General features: G+C 32.8%; 1 protein-coding gene across 1 annotated transcript in view; it reads left to right on the forward strand.

The window, feature by feature from the left end:
- Positions 1-19,753, forward strand: part of LOC143065021 (uncharacterized) — a 135,191-nt gene that overhangs the window by 102,423 nt on the left and 13,015 nt on the right. Inside the window, exons 27-36 of the mRNA XM_076238301.1 lie at positions 3,686-3,784; positions 5,519-7,240; positions 8,431-8,487; positions 9,231-9,311; positions 10,501-10,628; positions 11,248-11,320; positions 13,396-13,469; positions 17,685-17,766; positions 18,637-18,726; positions 19,545-19,681. Of these exons, the coding sequence (XP_076094416.1) occupies positions 3,686-3,784; positions 5,519-7,240; positions 8,431-8,487; positions 9,231-9,311; positions 10,501-10,628; positions 11,248-11,320; positions 13,396-13,469; positions 17,685-17,766; positions 18,637-18,726; positions 19,545-19,681 (2,543 nt within the window). The remainder of the gene's footprint in view (positions 1-3,685; positions 3,785-5,518; positions 7,241-8,430; positions 8,488-9,230; positions 9,312-10,500; positions 10,629-11,247; positions 11,321-13,395; positions 13,470-17,684; positions 17,767-18,636; positions 18,727-19,544; positions 19,682-19,753) is intronic.

Below are 19,753 nucleotides of genomic sequence, written 5' to 3' on the forward strand. Positions count from 1 at the left end.
CTTCTTTAATCAACTAAAAATGTAAAAGGGTTATTTTTAATAGAAATTTTTTGGACAAGTAACAATTTCATTTGGACAAGTAAATTGTGGTATGAACTTGTCCTACAGGACAAGTTGAAAAAAAGTTATTGTAGAGGCCTGTACATATAGCTTAGGTAGCATGAAAAAAATTGACAATGTAATATAAACTTGATACAACCTGGATAAATTTAGTTGTAGTTATCAAATACATAAAGCTAAACATCCAGGGCTCAATAAACTGCAATTAAAAGTATTGGTTTTCTGGTTTGAATTGTTTCACCTTTTTAGCTCACCTGGCCCAACTAAGTGAGCTTTTCTCATCACTTTGCGTCCAGCATCGTCGTCATTTGTGAACTTTTACAAAAATCTTCTCCTCTGAAACTACTGGGCCAAATTACATCAAACTTGGCTACAATCATCATTAGAGTATCTAGTTTAAAAAATGTGTCTAGTGACCCGGCCAACCAACCAAGATGGGCACCATGGCTAAAAATAGAACATAGGGGTAAAATGCAGTTTTTGGCTTATATCTCAAAAACCAAAGCATTTAGAGCAAATCTGACATGGTGTAAAATTATTTATAAGGTCAAGATCTATCTGCCTTGAAATTTACAGATGAATCAGACAACTCATTGTTAGGTTGCTGCCCCTGAGTTGGTAATTTTAAGGAAATTTGGCCTGTTTTGGTTAATATCTTGAATATTATTATAGATAGAGATAAACTGTAAACAGTAATAATGTACAGCAAAGATAGACCTAAAAATGATTCAAAAGACCAAAATGGTCAATTGACCCCCTAAGAAGTTATTGCCATTTATAGTCAATTTTTAAATAACAATTTTCATAAAATTTGTAAATTTTTACTAACTTTTTTCACTGTAACTACTTGGCCAAGTTTATATAGATAGAGATAATTGTAAGCAGCAAGAATGTTCAGTAAAGTAAGATCTACAAACACATCACCATCACAGAAACACAATTTTGTCATGAATCCATCTGTGTCCTTTGTTTAATGTGCACACACACCAAGGTGAGCAACACAGGCTCTTAAGAGCCTTTAGTTTTTTATTATGCAGTTAAAGCTGCATAATATGCGAGGAACCTAGATTTATGTTCTACCCAATAAATGCTGAAATACTTGCCATTGTTATTATCTAGCTGGCTTCTATGTTATATAAAACTAATTGAACACTTTTTTAATACTTTTTATTCTGGATTACAAAAAATATGACCAGAAAAACCTTAAATGATCGTCGAATCATCCAAAAGTTTTGAAGTTACACATAGGAAGTAGTGCTCATTAGAAATTCTTGTGTAGTTTATTATGCTTTTGGCTAAGAAGTCAAAGACCAATTGTATGAAATATTTAATCGCTGAAAATCACTTAAGACAAGTAGTTTAGATTTCCCAAATGGCAAAAGTCGTAGGAATATTGTTTGTCATCAATACGTAGTATAACAAGGTCAGCAGTCTATTATATGATAAGTTCTACTGTTTATGCTGTTGGCAGCAATTTCAAATTTCAGGGGTGCAAATTAGTGGTGGTCCGAGGTCCGCGATCTTTCACTTTTGCAAGCGGAATTTTAACTTGCACAGTTGGTTTCTAGCTACCCCCGACGTAGTCACCTTTCACTTGTAAGAAAATAAGAAATAACTTTGCAAACTTTTTCACCAAAGTCTCCAAATAAACGATATAAAAACTTATTTTTATCATTATTATTTATGACAGAGATGTTCATTTTGTTCAACCGCTAGCATTATACAGAAAATCGCCGACAAATAATGTGTAAATTCGAGTAAAATCATATCTGATTGACAAAAACAACATTGTAAACACAATAACAATGGCTGCCGTGAAGACAAAATTTTGCAATATTGGATCCAATTCCGGAAGCCGATAAGGGTGATTCGGGGTTTTGGCGATCAGCTACAAAAAAATCCAAGCAGGGAAAAAATACATCTTTACACCTATGCATGGAAAATGAATATAAACACTAGAATTGTAAACCAAAAGATATATGTAAAAGAAAAAAAGCAGAAAATATTTTATACAGAAACTCAAAATTACTTTTTGACAAATTTTAATTTCAAAATCCAGTACCAAGTGACAGCTGGGAACAGTATATCTAACAATATATATGTTCATGGTCACAGTATAAACTTTCTTTATCAGTAATAAATGATGATAATGCATGTGAGATGCTTTTAAAGTGTTAACATATTACTGCAAGGCCAAAAATAAAATATTGTTTGTTTCCCCTCACCCGACCGACCCGGTAAAATCACCGCGACCCGAAAATTTTTATTGGCCATTCTTGTCCACAATTTTTTTTGATATGTTGGTTATTGGTGATATCTTTCCGATGCTGTAGTCAAGGTATTTTTGCATTGAAGCGTCTACATGATTCGGAATCAAGGAAAACAAACAAAATGCTTTGCCACACAATTTGTTTGTGTACAAGGGTGATCTTTTTTGAAAATTAAAAAAAAACTGAAGCATCTTTCAACCTGCTGAGTGCATCTTGATTTGCTTTGTGTCTAACATCTGTTCCTGTTTAAATGATAAAATCTTAAAGACTTTGATTAAAAATGGTCGGACTCGTGCTTTAAAATCTATCTACTTTGTCTCTGAACAGGTTGGGCACAAGTCAGGAAGTGTGGGATACATGTATTCCCTGCTTACAGGGAACGTCCCTGTTTTCTGGTGTAAAACAAACCCAGTTTAAATGGGGTTTCCTTTTTTGATTTATGGCATGAAAATTACAAAAGGGCACGTTATAACTGCATCGGTAGAATTCGTAAATACTTATTAAAAGTATTTTAGGAAATACAAAACATGAATATAAAGTGAAGCCTTGTTTCTTCTAGAACTCGAAGAAAACATACAAATCTTTGTTTTGGAATCAATTGACCAAGCTGCATGATCTATGTGTAACTGAACATAACTGAATTATTTTCAAAGTTCTCAAACAGGAGGGGTAGGGTGACCCCAGAGACTCCCCCTATACTTTATATAATTAGTTATATTGGCCTGAAGTAGTGAACATTTGTCTGATTCGTGTCTCATAACTTTTGTACTATAGAACACAAACTCAGTTTTCTTTCCAGGGAAACCAGTCCATTCATACTATTACATGTTTGTACCAGGTCAACTTGTACTACTAGCAGTCAAATAAAACCAATGTTAACTACCAAGTAGAACAACTGAAGTCATTGCGAACATGTACCACTGCAGACTCACCATAAAAAAATATACATTGATATATGAATTGTACTATATATGAATGTTTAATGGTGAAGCAACATTGCCACAACTTTTCATAATTACGTTTGCATTGGTTTTTGGTTAACTGCCTTCAGCACTTACAGCGCTTTGATTATTGTCAATCATTGGGTTGGCCAACTGATTACCATATTTGCCTTTGTGTTACTTAGTCTTAAGAGAATTGAATACGGATCAGATATAAAATGTACAGCTTGCTTGAATTTTTGTTGGAAACCCTGGTATAGTGCAAATAAGTTGGGTAGACTGTAAGATAAATCCAGCCTGATCAAAATGTACAAACTTGAGTAGTACATATTTAAAAATTACACAGTTGTAAATATCCAGCTATGTAGAATATATATGTTTATTGATCATAACAATTCATAAATATAATTACAGGTGACAATGTGGGAAATGTAAGATATCCATGTGCTATTTGTGGTAATGAATTTACAGATCTTCAAGATTTTCTTGATCATATGCAGAAACATCTGAAAGGTTAGTAAATGAAAGTATTGTATGTTTGCATTTGCTCAATTTGTCCTTACCAACAATCCAGAGTTTCAACATCATCATAAACTTTTTACATTTTGCATAGTATTAAGTGGAATGAAACTTTTTACATTTTGAAAAGTATTAAGTGGAATGAAACTTTTTACATTTTGAACTTCTGCTAGAGAACCACTGAATGGAATGGAACCAAACATAGCATGAATGTTCCTTAAAAGGTGCTGACCAAGTGTTGGTCCTTTGCAGCTGGTCCTTTATCCAAGATGGGAACCAGTGAGGACTTAATTCACTTGGCACAGGACCCTATAGACAATACATACACATCTTTACTTTTAGAGAACAATTGAATGAAATGAAACCAATCTGGTATTAGTCAATAAATTATGTTAATTGTCCTCTGTGTAGGGTATTGTGGGGAACATGAAAATACCAGGCGTCTGTCAGGTCTAATTAGCACTCTCATAGTACAATTGTTACCAGATTTTTATAAAACTTATACTATAGGTTAATATCAGCAATACTTGGACAAGTTTTATAATGGTTCAGGATTGACTCTTTTCAAAAGAGTTATACCCCTTTGATATATGACATAAATGCAAAGCTGGGAATTGAAACTCTGTTTTTTTATTTAAATTACAATCATCATTAATTTTTGTGTTGCCTTGACGCAATCAAAAAGCAATACAGGACGTATTATGGTATACCTAGTCCCGCCATATGCCTGTTCATCCAACCGTCCCTCCGTTGTCAACATGTCGAAAAGAGTTTTATAAAATTTACTCAAATTTTACTAAAATGAGGTTTTAAGAATTATTCATTAAAAGATTTTCCAGTTTTTTGACACTAACTCAAAAATAATTACAGCAGATCTCATGAAATTTTGGAGATTAGCTCCCTTTAAAATTTTATAAATTTTAGATTTTATTTTTCTAAAAGTTTTATTCATAAAAAAGTAGGGATTTTCCCTTTTTAAGACAATTACTCAAACATGCTTTCAGCATTTCTCATGAAACTTAGTTTGTTTGAAGTCTGACAACAGATTTACTAAGTATTGCGCAACAGCAAAAAATCTTTAATTGAATAAAAATTTAATTCATATAACCATGCAATTTCAAGTTTTTTTACTACATTTATTCAGAAAAATATAAAATGTCACATATTTAATTACAATCCAAATTAAGACCTGTTTCAAGGTTGAATATTGTTTCCATTTTTCCTCCAACTATTCAGGGTTGAACCTCTGCGAGGGGTATCCAGAGCTCAATTAAGTATATAAACTTTTGTAATTGCTCTCCTGAATTCGACTCTAAGATGATAGTGCATCAAGTGCAGTGACATGTAACAACTTCCCTGGTCTCAATCTAATAACTGTCAAGTGATCTGGTAATGATATATCATAATCAGTAGCCTATCCAGAACTATCCAAATTGTTACAACTTCTAACATCTGTGTACAGGTGAAACTTAATATACATTTTCCAATTTACAGGAAAATAATGTTATTTTGTCTTAGATTTTTTATTCAATGAAAATTCCCAAAGGGGATAAAAATTCCCAATTTAAAGTTCAAGTGACCCTTTTGAAAACACCTGGAATTATCCCTGACTGATCCTAATTATATACTTGTTTTAGTGCATTTGCTATAAAATAGGAGGTTCTGTAATCAGAGGTTCTGCCTATTTAGAACAGAACGATTATTTATGTATCTTGTCTCCAATTTCAGAAATAAAGAAAGGAAAAAAGGCAGCTGCATCAACAACTTTATGTAATAAGAAAAACAGCAAGGACACCTCAACTGTAAACAACCAATCTAATACTAAACCAGCACGGTATTGCATATTTTGCGACAAATATTGCCTACAGCTTAGTAGGCACATACAGCTGGTACATAAAGAAGAAGACAGAGTGAAGGCAGCCCTAAAGTTTTCCCCAAGAACAAAAAATAAAATGTTTTCACAATTTAAGAAAGAGGGAATTCATTTAAACAACATTGAAAAACTTGGCAAAGATAGTCATGCAGTCCTTGAAAGGGAAAGAATTTCTCAAAAGGATTCTGTGCAGGTTATGTGTGATAACTGCAATGCCATATTAACCAAAAAAGCTATGTCAAGACACAGAGCTACATGCCAGGGAGGATCATCAAAACAGATAAATGCCATTCCAGCGCAATTTTTTATCAAAGATAATGATGTATCTGAAAGTTTTGTCAAAAACATCTTGACAAAATTCACCAAAGATGACATTGGTAAAATCTGTAAATCTGATAATTTGGTAAAAAAAGTTGGAAGTATACTGTGGGCAAAAAATAGGACAAAAGTAGACCAATTATCCCAAGTCAGAAAGAGTGTGATGAATGACATGAGGAGGTTAGCTCACGCATACAACTTTTTTAAAGAAGAAGTCAAGAAGGATCATCCTTTACTTTTAAACACTGCTGCTGATATGTTTAATAGAATATTTTTCAAAGATCTGCAAGAGGCAGTATGTAAATATACGGAAGTAGGTGATCAATATGGGGAGACATCTTTCAAGTTAAAACATGGACTAAAATATGCATTATACTATGTTTTAAAAAAGTCAGCAGAGATTTTGAGGGCCGAACATCTCAGTAAATTTGCAGATGATAAAGCAGAGGAGGTCACAAAATTTTTGCATATTTTTGAAACCACCAAAAATTTATATTTTTCTGATGCTTTATTCAATATAAGAAAAAATCGTCAGGTTAATTTAAGGAAACCACATCGAATTCCAGATGAGGATTTATTGTTTACCATCAGACAATACACCATTGAAAGCATTAAAAAAATAGTAGAAATGTACAATGAATATAAAATCTGGACACGGTCAGACTTCGTTAAGTTGAGGAATCTTGTGGTATGTCGCTTGACAATGTTTAATGGACGGCGTGGTGGAGAAGCATGCAGACTTCTAAGATCAGAATTCAAAGATGCTGTTGAAGACAATTGGGTAAATAAAAAATGGAGGAATGATCCATATGTGCTACAACAAGAATTGAAGATTGCTTACGAGGCTGGCAAAGGGATGAATAAACTGGTACCAGTTTTGTTCACTCCAGAAACAATGGCGGCAACTGTTTTATTAGATGATGATGACCTTAGACAGCAAGGTGAAGTTTTGTCCAATAACATGTATGTGTTTGCTAACACTCAAAATTCCTTGGAATATGTAAACGGCTACACAGCTATGCAACGTGTTGCAAGTGATGCTGGTATAAGAGAAGATGAGGCAAAGAAGATCAATGCCACCTTAATTAGACATTTTACCAGCACTGAAATGGCTGCAAAGGACATACCAGAGAATGAGCGCCAATATTTTTACACACATATGGGTCATTCCGAGGAAATGAACAAACAAACCTACCAAGCTCCTTTAGCTGTTATGGAGATTGTGAAAGTTGGCAAACACCTAAAAGACATAGATAATGGTAAAATATTTTGTCTTAAATTATAATATCTCATTTCTTTTTTTTAAATTAAACAGTTATACCTGTTAATTAATACTGAGCATTAATCAAAGGTATAAAATCTTATTATTCCAAAGTTCTACAACAGATTGGAAAAAAAAGGATAAAGAAATAAAAATTTCATCCCTACGATGAAGCTAATCAAAAATGTTCCAGAACTTGACAAAGAATTTAGATTTAAAGAGTATGTTCGGTAAGGCCTATTATGTAGTGTTGGATAATCAGTTGAAATTATTAACCTATTATCTATTACTATTGGTTGACAGCAACCAACCAACAATCGGTTATAATTTTGAACTTCTTTTAGAGAACCACTGAGTGAAATGGAACCAAATATGGCATGAATGTTCCAAATGAGGTGCTGACCAAGTGTTGTTACTTTGTAGCTGATCCATCATCCAAGATGGCCGCCAGTGGGGGACTTAGTTTAACATAGGACCCTATGGGAAATGCATACAAATGTCTTCTTTTAGAGAACCACTAAATAGAATGAAACCAAACATAGCATGAATGTTTCTTATGAGGTGCTGACTAAGTGTTGTTACTATGTAGCCGATCCATCATCCAAGAGGGCCGCCAGTTGGTGACAGTTTAACATAGGACCCTATGGGAAATAGTAATACATACAAATGTCTTCTTTTAGAGAACCACTTAATGGAATAAACCAAACATAGCATGAATGTTTCTTATGAGGTGCTGACTAAGTGTTGTTTCCATGTAGCGGATCCATCAACCAAGATGGCCACCAGTTGGGGACAGTTTAACATAGGACCCTATGGGAAATAAATACAAATGTCTCCTTTAAGAGAACCACTGAATGGAATCGAAGCATACATAGCAATATTAAAACAAATAAGGCCTCAAATATATTATAAGTATCTGTTATGATTTTCATCTTGTTTTATATGATTTCATATTTTTGCATGCCATGCAACAGGCCTTTTATAGTTAACTATACATGGATTTGTTTATTGTTGAAGGCCATATGGTGACATTTGAATTTTACATCATTGTCCCTTGGACTTTGGTTTAAAGTTGGTATCTTTTTGTTTTCAATTACAGAACAGAATTATGATTATGATGATGTCTCTTTTTATTATCATAATTAAATTCCACAGATGAATTTAAGACATGGTATTGAATATTTTCAGCACTTGCCCTCAGACAGCATCAAGACACCAGTTCAAGTCCCTGTAAAATTTATACAGGTAAGATTTTTCTGTAATTCTCCTTTGATTTTTGTATTCAAACTCTGATGGACGGGAGTATACTAAAAAATTGAAAACAACATGTTTATTAATTTTTATGCATCCAAAGTGCGCTTTTCTGGATTTACCTTCATCAGGAAGGCACAAAGCCAAACATTTGAAATACGAAATAAAAGCCAAATCTATCTAAGTTCAACTTTGCCTGAGGAAGTTGAAACCTTAGTTTAATAACCTTGGCTCACAGGTCATAGAATCTGTCATGTCATTGGTACATTTCTGTCTACAAGTCTTTATCTATGTGTATTTATATATGATACAGGTTCCTAATGGAGCCTCTAGTTGAAACCTTGTAAACAGTCAAGATCCCCACCCTTAGCCATTTAAATTCCTGTTCATCATTTGAAGAAGTGAATGCCATACGAGCAATCACTATTCGTCACTTAATCATATCAATTTACTAGACCAATATAAAAAAGAAGATGTGGTATGATTGCCAATGAGACAACTATCCACACAAGACCAAAATGACACAGACATTAACAACTATAGGTCACCTTACGGCCTTCAACAATGAACAAAGCCCATACCGCATAGTCAGCTATAATAACCAACTTTTAATGGACTTTTCCCAATAACAGGCAACCATGGGATAATGACAAATTATTGGAGCATTGTTTGGGAGATTTGGAAACAGCAACCTGTTACAATTATTTTAAAATTGTTGTAATATTTTAATTTTTCAGCTGAAGCTGTGGACAGTATAAACAGTAACAATACCTCCTTAGATATTCCTCAAAGTTTGGTTGAACATGTTTCAGAGTCAGGTAGAACTTCATGATTTTTTTATATGTAATTTTCCTTACCCTTTATTTCATGAGTGCCTGTAGATATATATGACAAAATACCTTAAGCACAGTATGAACTGTCAAGTTAAGTGACAATTTAAGTGTATCACTGTACTTGACAGCTTTGACATCAAACACACTGTTAATTAACACCAATTACTGTAACTCAAGGTCATAAATAACTTGTCTATTTCAAAATTGTTTGACAATAAACTTGAGTTATTTCCCCTTTTTTGTCACCTTTCACAATATACTCTTTGAATTAATGGTTTATCTTTGTAAACAGATTAAATCTTATTACCTATTGAATATAAACGCTTATCAGAATATCTCATTGTTTTATATTTTATCTTAAACTATTAAAAAAGTATTTTGAAATTATTATTTTTTTTTTAATCTTTAATTTCTTTGAATGTTTGATTATTTTATTTCAGGAATAACTGTAATAATTTTCTTTTTATTTGAAATTTGAAATAACATAAAAAATGTGGTGCATACTGAATAACCCTGGTAGCGAATAGAAACAAAATATATTATAGTTATTCCTTATGATTTAATTTTAAATTCCAGTTTAAACCTTATACCATGAAAAAAGTTGATGACATCACTGTCACTGTCACATGACTAAATTATGTCTATGAGCTGATAAACAAAACAATGTTAGCCAATCAGAAGATGTGTTACATCCAAAATTAAATTACTACATTATAATAATTATCCTCATGTCAATATCATGACAGAATGATCATTGATACATTCTAAGAATTGATTAACAAAAAGTACTACAAAAAAGTTATAGAGTTGAATATATAGTGAATAATGATAAAATAAAGGAAGAACTGTAGTCTAACATTTGAATAAAGACTTTCAATGAAACAAGGAGAGTGCATGGGTATGACTTAAGGCTTGAAATGATACAGTTTATTAAACACATTGTTATGTTAATAGCTTCTTCAATAAAGTAATATTGTTTTTAGAAAAAGAATGAATATTTTGAAGGTGCTTCAGTTTGTCGATGTTAACTTTGCAACATCAAAGTCAAAATAACATTTAAGGGCTTTTGGCCCATTTTGTCAGACGTTACATATGTGAAACATATCTTTGTGTCAACAGTTTATTTAGTGTACATGATAATATCAATTCACCTTATGCTTTATTTTTTTTAAAGATAATACTGACTTAGAATATCACATTGAACCACATCCAGACGAAGAGCTTAATTCAGATTCAGTTTTGAACAAGAACAAAGGATGTAAAAGAAAGTTGGAGCTTGATGATTATGACCTAGTTGATATTGTAAGTATAATTGCTGTATATATGGTCTTGCAAAGCATAAGACACCAACATTGTAATATTTAGTGAGCTATTTCAATACTTTGCCTCCACTTCTGTTACTCAGGTACTAACTGCCTAATTGATTGCATCATATTAATAATTGAATCATTCTAAAGCCTTAAATGTCTTATTTTTTTTGAAAAATTGAATTTTAGCCAGACAATTAATTTCCAACATGATTTTAATATAGGAATCATGTGATATTAATGTTCTCCACACCATGTGAGTAGTATGAGAAAGGAGTAGAAACATAGTATTCAGTTATGAGCACAATGTGATATAAACTTTCCTCACACATGGTATTAATGTTGTATATAAAGCCACATGATATCATGTGATATTCATGTTAAATATAAATGCTTCTTCTTCAACCTCAGAACAATATGCTCTTTGAATATATGTATCATAATCAATGTGGCAATACCATGTGTTAAAATATGATGTGGTCCATCCGTCAGTTGTCACATGAATGTTTTTTGTCGCTTCTTTCTCAGGAGCTACATTACAAGGATTTCAGTGGTTATGGGGTACTGCTCACAATTTCACTCGTTCATCCTTATTGCTACTGTACATATTTCAGAAGCAACCAGTTAAAAACAAAAAACTTACAGAACCAGAAGTTGATGGATCAAAAGACAATTCAGAGAATGAGAGTAAGTTTAGTTTTACCTTATGATAAGTAGTAAAAGGTTTTTGGGATACAAGTGCTGTCAGGCAATCTGTAGACTTTTACCATTGACTCCCTTCCAAGACTTAACCGTTTTGTTTTTACATTAAAAGGAACAACTCAGATTTTTAAATTGTCCTGTTTTAAAAAGTAAAAACAAAGTAAGAAAATGAATTTAAACAACATTCTGTATTTATGTTTAGAGTTTTGTATATTTAGAATCACGTCAAAGGGGGCATTCAAAATAATTCAGTAAACACGTGCTGGGACTATTATGCTTATAATAACCCAGACATGTGCAATAGAGCACACAACTTGTTTTCAAATGTTCACACATGTTTGAACAGAAGAATTTAGCCAAAGTTTGCAGACGAAATATTCAGAAGATTTACTGAAAAATTGATATAACTAGTGGAAATTTTGAAGTCATTTTAAGGTGGTGTTAAATTGCATGATGGTTTGATCAAAAGAGCAAAATTCTGAAGGCCAAAGGTAGAGCAAATCTAAAACTCATTAATTACATTGTTAATGTAAAAATATACACTTGTATCGGAGATTTGCTATTTTTATGTTCCATTTATGGGCATTATGTTTTCTGGTCTGCTTTCGTTCACCCATCGAATCATCCCATTTCAGGCAAAAGTTTTTGGTCAAGGTAGTTGAAGTCCAATCAACTTGAAACTTATTTAACATGTTTCCTATAATATGATCATTCTTATTTTAATGACAAATTAGAGATTTTATCCCATTTTCAAGGTCCATAGAAAATGATAGTGCGGATGGGGTATTTGTGTTCTTTGTACACATTCTTGTTTTAAATTTTAGTATGAGGTGTTTCTTTTGCTTTGTGAACAAACATATGCTCTAGATTTTTTTTTTAAATTGTTGCACATGGGTATATTGACTACTGTAGAATTGTGAATTTTATCAAATTGTCATGCACTTAATATATTTCATTAACTTAAAACACTTCCAAACTCTTAAATGGTGCACATGATGTTACTAATTCCATTCATTATGACTAAAGGGTTGCATTCTGAAATTGACATATTTGACCTAGATACGACAACCTTTCATGCTGGCTGTTCTCCATCTGAAAAACCACAGTGCCAGCCGTTTGCCAAAAAAGGGAGGTGGGTCATACAAGAGCCTACACAAACGCTTTGCACTTATACTTGTTGACATACAAATTACCTTTATTGTCCTAATCAGAATCGAAATAATTAAAAATGGATATGAAGATTAAATCAAATAGGGAATACATTATAATCCAAGTCCAAATAATTATGACGCCTTGCAAGGCTATTTGATTTTTTTTCTGAGATTCTTCCCTCCTCCAGGGAGGCGCAGCCCTCAAAGTAGCTTCTGAAATGAAGTTGCCAATTGACCACCAGACATGAAAATTTAATGGCCAACTCAAAATTTTAGTGGCCAGGAATAGTTTCAGGTTGCCTTTAAACAAAACTTCTGACTGCGTGTGAAAATATGGAGATAGATAGATATGTGCCATTTTCAGTCAATGACAACAAATTGCATATAAAAATAAACTACAATTACCTGATACAATAAATCACTGACAAGATCAAGCTCAAATCTAACAGGTGCTGGAAATAAAGTATTCATTTAAAGTCATATTTTAAAACCTGGTATTGATCATGACAAAATTTATCAAAATTTACAGTCACCACAGATGACACTGCCCCTGTCCATTGTGCATAGTCCTCCGAAGAGTTTGTACCTTGGAACAGAATTAACAGAATGAACTGGCCTGCACAGTGGTTTGACTTGATTGAATGTTATAGAAATGTTTGTTTATTATTATTTTAACAAACAAAGAAAACTTCAAACACACACTGGGATGATTAAATCTAAAAATGAATTGTCCCAAGAAATCCACAATATTATGCCCGATTATATTCAGTGCATATACAATTCTAAAAAGGATATTAAATGTATCAAGCTCAAAGAACACTTTAACAAAGTAAAAAAGCTACTTTACATGTTAGGTTTACATACCATTTATTGTCATGTTTATCTCATTCTTACTATTTAAAAAAAAAGTTGAAAAGATTCCTCTGATAGAACTGAATGAAGACATCCTTTTAAAAGATGGAGAAGCAAGAAGAACAAAACTAGTGAGTATTTTAATTAGTTGTGGGTCAATTATATTTATTTAATATTTAACCAGTGACAAATAAATCATACTCTTTCATATCAATATCTATTCTATTTATGATCTCAATGAGACCATATTAGTTATAAGCTTACAAGAAATCATTATGTTGGATATTTTATGCCCTTTTAAGCTCTCCTGGCCCAAAGGGCCAAGTGAGCTTTTCCCATCAGTTTGCGTCCGGCGTCTGTCGTCGTCCGGCGTCTGTCGTCGTTAACTTTTACAAAAATCTTCTCTGAAACTACTGGGCCAAATTAAACCAAACTTAGCCACAATCATCATTAGGGTATCTAGTTAAAAAAAATGTGTCCGCTGACCCGCCCAACCAACCAAGATGGCCGCCATGGCTAAAAATAGAACATAGGGCAACCTGTTGTTGGGTTGCTGCCCCTGAATTGGTAATTTTAAGGAAATTTTGCTGTTTTTATGCCCCACCTACGATAGTAGAGGGGCATTATGTTTTCTGGTCTGTGGCTCCGTCCGTCTGTGCGTCCGTTCGTCCGTTCAGGTTAAAGTTTTTGGTCAAGGTAGTTCTCGATGAAGCTGAAGTCCAATCAACTTGAAACTTAGTACACTGGTTGCTTATGATATGATCTTTTTAATTTTAAAGCCAAATTAGACTTTTGACTCCAATTTCACGGTCCACTGAACATAGAAAATGAAAGTGGGAGTTTCAGGTTAAATTTTTGATGAAGCTGAAGTCCAATCAACTTGAAACTTAGTACACTTGTTGCTTATGATATGATCTTTCTAATTTTAAAGCCAAATAAGACTTTTGACTCCAATTTCACGGTCCACTGAACATAGAAAATGAAAGTGGGAGTTTCAGGTTAAAGTTTTTGATGAAGCTGAAATCCAATCAACTTGAAACTTAGTACACTTGTTGCTTATGATATGATCTTTCTAATTTTAAGCCAAATTAGACTTTTGACCCCAATTTCACGGTCCACTGAACATAGAAAATGAAAGTTGGAGTTTTAGGTTAAAGTTTTTGATCAAGGTAGTTTTTGATGAAGCTGAAGTCCAATCAACTTGAAACTTAGTTAACTTGTTGCTTATGATATGATCATTTTAATTTTAAAGCCAAATTAGACTTTTGACCCCAATTTCACGGTCCACTTAACATAAAAAATGAAAGTGGGAGTTTCAGGTTAAAGTTTTTGGTCAAGGTAGTTTTTGATAAAATTGAAGTCCAATCAACTTGAAACTTAGTACATATGTTCCCTATAGTATAATCTTTCTAATTTTAATGCCAAATTAGATTATTACCCAATTTCACGGTCCATGGAACATGGTAAAGGATAGTGCGAGTGGGGCATCCGTGTACTTTGGACACATTCTTGTTGGTTATTATCTTGAATATTATTATAGATAGAGATAAACTATAAACAGCAATAATGTTCAGCAAAGTAAGATTTACAAATAAGTCAACATGACCCAAATGGTTAGTTGACCCCTTTAGGAGTTATTGCCCTTTATAGTCAATTTTTAACCATTTTTGGTAAATCTTAGTAATTTTTTACAAAAATCTTCTCCTCTGAAACTACTGGGCCAAATTAATCCAGACTTGACAACAATCATCTTTGGGGTTTCTAGTTTAAAAAATGTGTCACGTGACCCGGCCATCTAACCAAGATGGCCGCCACAGTAAAAAATAGAACATAGGGGTAAAATGCAGTTTTTGGCTTATAATTCAAAAACCAAAGCATTTAGAGCAAATCTGACATGGAGGGGGTGGGTAAAATTGTTTATCAGGTCAAGATATATCGCCCTGAAATTTTCAGATGAATCGGACAACCTGTTGCTGGGTTGCTGCCCTTGAATTGGTAATTTAAAGGAAATTTTACTGTTTTTGGTTATTATCTTGAATATTATTATAGATAGAGATAAACTGTAAACAGCAATAATCTTCAGCAAAGTAAGATTTACAAATAGCTGAACATGACCGAAATGGTCAATTGACCCCCTAAGGAGTTATTGTCCTTTATAGTCAATTTTTAACAATTTTCATAAAATTTGTAAATTTTTTACTAACATTTTCCACTGAAACTACTGGGCCAAGTTCATTATAGATAGAGATCATTGTAAATTGCAAGAATGTTCAGTAAAGTAAGATGTAAAAACACATCACCATCACCAAAACACAATTTTGTCATGAATCCATCTGCTTCCTTTCTTAAATACTCACATATACTTAGGTGAGCGACACAGGCTCTTTAGAGCCTCTAGTTCGTAAATCTTAGTAATCTTTTACAAAAATCTTCTCCTCTGAAACTACTGGGCCAAATTAATCCAAACTTGTCCACAATCATCATTGGGGTATCTAGTTTAAAAAATGTGTCCGATGACTTGGCCAACCAACCAATCTGGCCGCCATGGCTAAAAATAAAACATAGGGGTAAAATGCATTTTTTGGTTTATAACTCAAAAACCAAAGCATTTAGATCAAATCTAACAGGAGTAAATAGTTCATCAGGTCAAGATGTATCTGCCCTGAAATTTTCAGATGAATCAGACAACCTGTTGTTGGGTTGCTTCCCCTGAATTGGTAATTTTATGGAAATTTTACTGTTTTTAGCTCACCTGGCCCAAAGGGCCAAGTGAGCTTTTCCCTTCACTTGGCGTCCAGCGTCTATCCGTCGTCGTTAACTTTTACAAAAATCTTCTCCTCTAAAACAACTGGGCCAAATTTAACTAAACTTGACCACAATCATTATTAGGGTATCTAGTTTAAAAAATGTGTTCGGTGACCCGGCCAATCAACCAAGATGGCCACCATGGCTAAAAATAGAACATAGGGGTAAAATGCAGTTTTTGGCTTATAACTCAAAAACTAAAGCATTTAGAGCAAATCTGACAGGGTAAAATTGTTTATCAGGTCAAGATCTATCTGTCCTGAAATTTTCAGATGAATCGGACAACCCGTTGTTGGGTTGCTGCCCCTAAATTGGTAATTTAAAGGAAATTTTACTGTTTTTGGTTATTATCTTGAATACTATTATAGATAGAGATATACTGTAAACAGCAATAATGTTCAGCAAAGTAAGATTTACAAATAAGTCAACACGACCGAAATGGTCAGTTGACCCCTTTAGGAGTTATTGACCTTTATAGTCAATTTTTAACCATTTTTCACATTAAAGTAAGAGCTACAAATAAGTCAACATGACAAAAGTGGTCAATTGACCCCTTAAGGAGTTATTCCCCTTTATAGTAAATTTTTAACAATTTTCATAAATTTTGTAAATGTTTGTAAATTTTTGTGCCCCATCTAGGTTGAAGAGGGGCATTATGTTTTCTGGTCTGTGCGTTCGTTCGTTCATCCTTCCGTCCGTTCGTCCTTCAGTCTGTTCAGGTTTAAGTTTTTGTTCAAGTTAGTTTCTGATGAAGTTGATGAAGTCCAATCAACTTGAAACTCAGTACACATGTGCCCTATGATATGATCTTTCTAATTTTAATGCCAAATTAGTGTTTTGACCCCAATTTCATGGTTCACTGAACATAGAAAATGATAGTGCAAACTTCAGGTTAAAGTTTTTGGTCAAGGTAGTTTTTGATGAAGTTGAAGTCCGATCAACTTGAAACTTAGTATACATGTTTCCTGTGATATGATCTTTTTAATTTGAATGCCAAATTAGAGTTTTTATCCCAATTTCACGGTCCACTAAACACAGAAAATGATTGTGCAAGTGGGGCATCCATGTACTATGGACACATTCTTGTTACAAAATATTTTCCAGTCACTTTTGGGCCAAGTGCATTATAGATAGAGATAATTTTAAGTAGCAAGATTGTTCAGTAAAGTAAGATCAACAAACACATCATCAACACAAAAACACAATTTTGTCCTGAATCCATCTGTGTTGTTTGTTGAATATGCACATAGCCCAAGGTGAGCGACACAGGCTCTTTAGAGCCTCTAGTTTTACTAAAGATCAAAAATGCTATCAGCAGTTTATGATGAAACTATGGTGACTTTTTTTTTATATATTTATGAACTAAGTACCCTTTTGTTTTTTACATAATTTCTGATTATATTTCGGAAATAATATGTAAATTTTGTAAAATCATTAAAAACAAAAAGACAAGCTAAAAGGACTGTATTATGCCCTAATAGCACAGATCTTTATTATTATTTTACATTAATAACTTTGTCAAAATATGTTGCCTATTTCAGCTGCAGATAATGAAAAAAGAAAATGATAAAAAAAATGGGAGAGATTTGGAAGGCCTGACCAGAAACAAGCTGATGGAAGATAGTAAGTAAACAATGTATTAATCAGTCTTTTAATTTTGTGATTTATTTTCATACTCCTGAGTGATGTAAACTGTTTTTAGCTCACCGTTCCAAAGGCAAGACACCACTGCGAAATAAGAACAGATTTAGAATCATCTAGAAGGGCTAGACTCAAACAACAACTGATAAAAAGACAAAAGATACAAAGGGCCAACGTAAAAGCACTAGATATAGCAGTGACCAAAACTAGCTAAAGGAGTTAATTATAAAAAATAAAATTCTAACAAAAGTGAAAGGTTCCCCGTGAGCAGCATGACTGATATATTAAGCATTATTTTAAATGAAAGTGATGATAAATCTTTCCTAAAAGATTTACACATGCAAAACTCATTCAAACAAATTTATTTAAGGTTCAATCATATGATAAGGTCTATATAGATATTTGAAAAAAAACGTGTCTGTTGTTAAGTGGAAACTTATAGCTATAATAAGATGTGGTATGTGTGCCAATGAGACAACTCTTTATCCAAGTCATAATTTGTAAAAATCCATTATAGATCAAGATACAGTCCTGGCTCACGCTGAACAGGAATCTATAAAGGGTGCCAAAAATGACTAGTGTAAACCTTTCTAAATGAAAAAAACAACAGTCTTATCTATATATAAAAAATATTTGTAGCTTTATTATGCATGACAAGTCAGTAACATTTTATGTGTAAAATTATCGTTCAGCACCTCTCCTTTTCACATAACCTCCTTGTTATAATTAACATGGTATCTTTTACTGAAAAAAAAAGATAATCTCAAAGCCGTTCACATAACTGTTTTTAGTTTCAAGAAGCAACTGTGACATTGTTAACTACTTAATTATTTGCTTCTGCTTTCTTTAAAGAGAGAAACATATGGAAGCAAATGGATACTGAAAAAGTTAGACAATATTTTCAAGATTATATAACAGATTCTGCACAGAAGCCAAGTCCAGGTAAGGTGTATAGACAATATAAACTGCTTTCTGCAGTTTCCATTCCTACATTACAAAAAGTTAAGATAATATCTAGAATATATTTCAAAGGATAACTAAATTTGGGTTAGAAAAGCCCTAAATTTAAAGTCATTTGTACATGATCTTGAAACTTTAATCGAACAGTTTTCACATAAAGAAATCCCATCATTGGGACTATAATTATTGTAGACAACGATATATCTGAAAAAAGTAAAGCATTTTAGAGCAAATCTAACAGGGTTCAGAAATGTTCAGCAAAGTCAGATCTTCAAAATTGTTTCAATGACCAAATTTGTCAATTGACTCCTTAATTATTTATTGCCCTTTAAATGTTTAGATTTTTCATTCTTTTTGCAAGTCTATTACTTTTTCAAAAATCTTCTTCTCTGAAACTACTGGGTCAAAAACTTCCAAACTTTAATTGGATGTTCCTTATGGTGTTTTGTTTTTAAATTGTATTTGAAGGATTTGATTCATCAACCAACATACATCATCGGGCTGCAATGACTAAAAATAGAACATAGAAGACAAAAGAAGGCCTTGGCTTTTATCTCAAAAACTTCAACAGTGAGAGCAAAAGTGAAAGGGAGTTAAAGTGATAAATGTGTCGATCATGATCTATCTGTGATGAAATTTTCAGACAAGTTTGACAGTAATCCAACAATAAGTTGTCCTTTAGTCTGAAGATTACTTGACAACGTAGATTTCACCTATTTAACAATTTCACTTATGCAGTGTGCTCTTACTGCTTAAGTTTAGATGAAAGCAAAAAACTTCATTTTATTTTTGGGTTTCAGATGCAACTGAAATTGACGATTTCAAGGCAAAATATCCTGATATAACTTGTAATGTTGACGTTATAAAGGTGAAAGTTATGAATGAAAAGAAAGAAAGAAAAAGAAAACTTGAAAGGGAGCTCAGTTATATTGATGCTGTAAGTAATAAATTATTTTTTATAGTTATGCAATTTAATGAAAGTTATGCTCATTAGAAATATGTCAGATCA

The sequence above is a fragment of the Mytilus galloprovincialis genome, chromosome 1 (genome assembly GCF_965363235.1).
Source record: "Mytilus galloprovincialis chromosome 1, xbMytGall1.hap1.1, whole genome shotgun sequence".
NCBI lineage: Eukaryota > Metazoa > Mollusca > Bivalvia > Mytilida > Mytilidae > Mytilus > Mytilus galloprovincialis.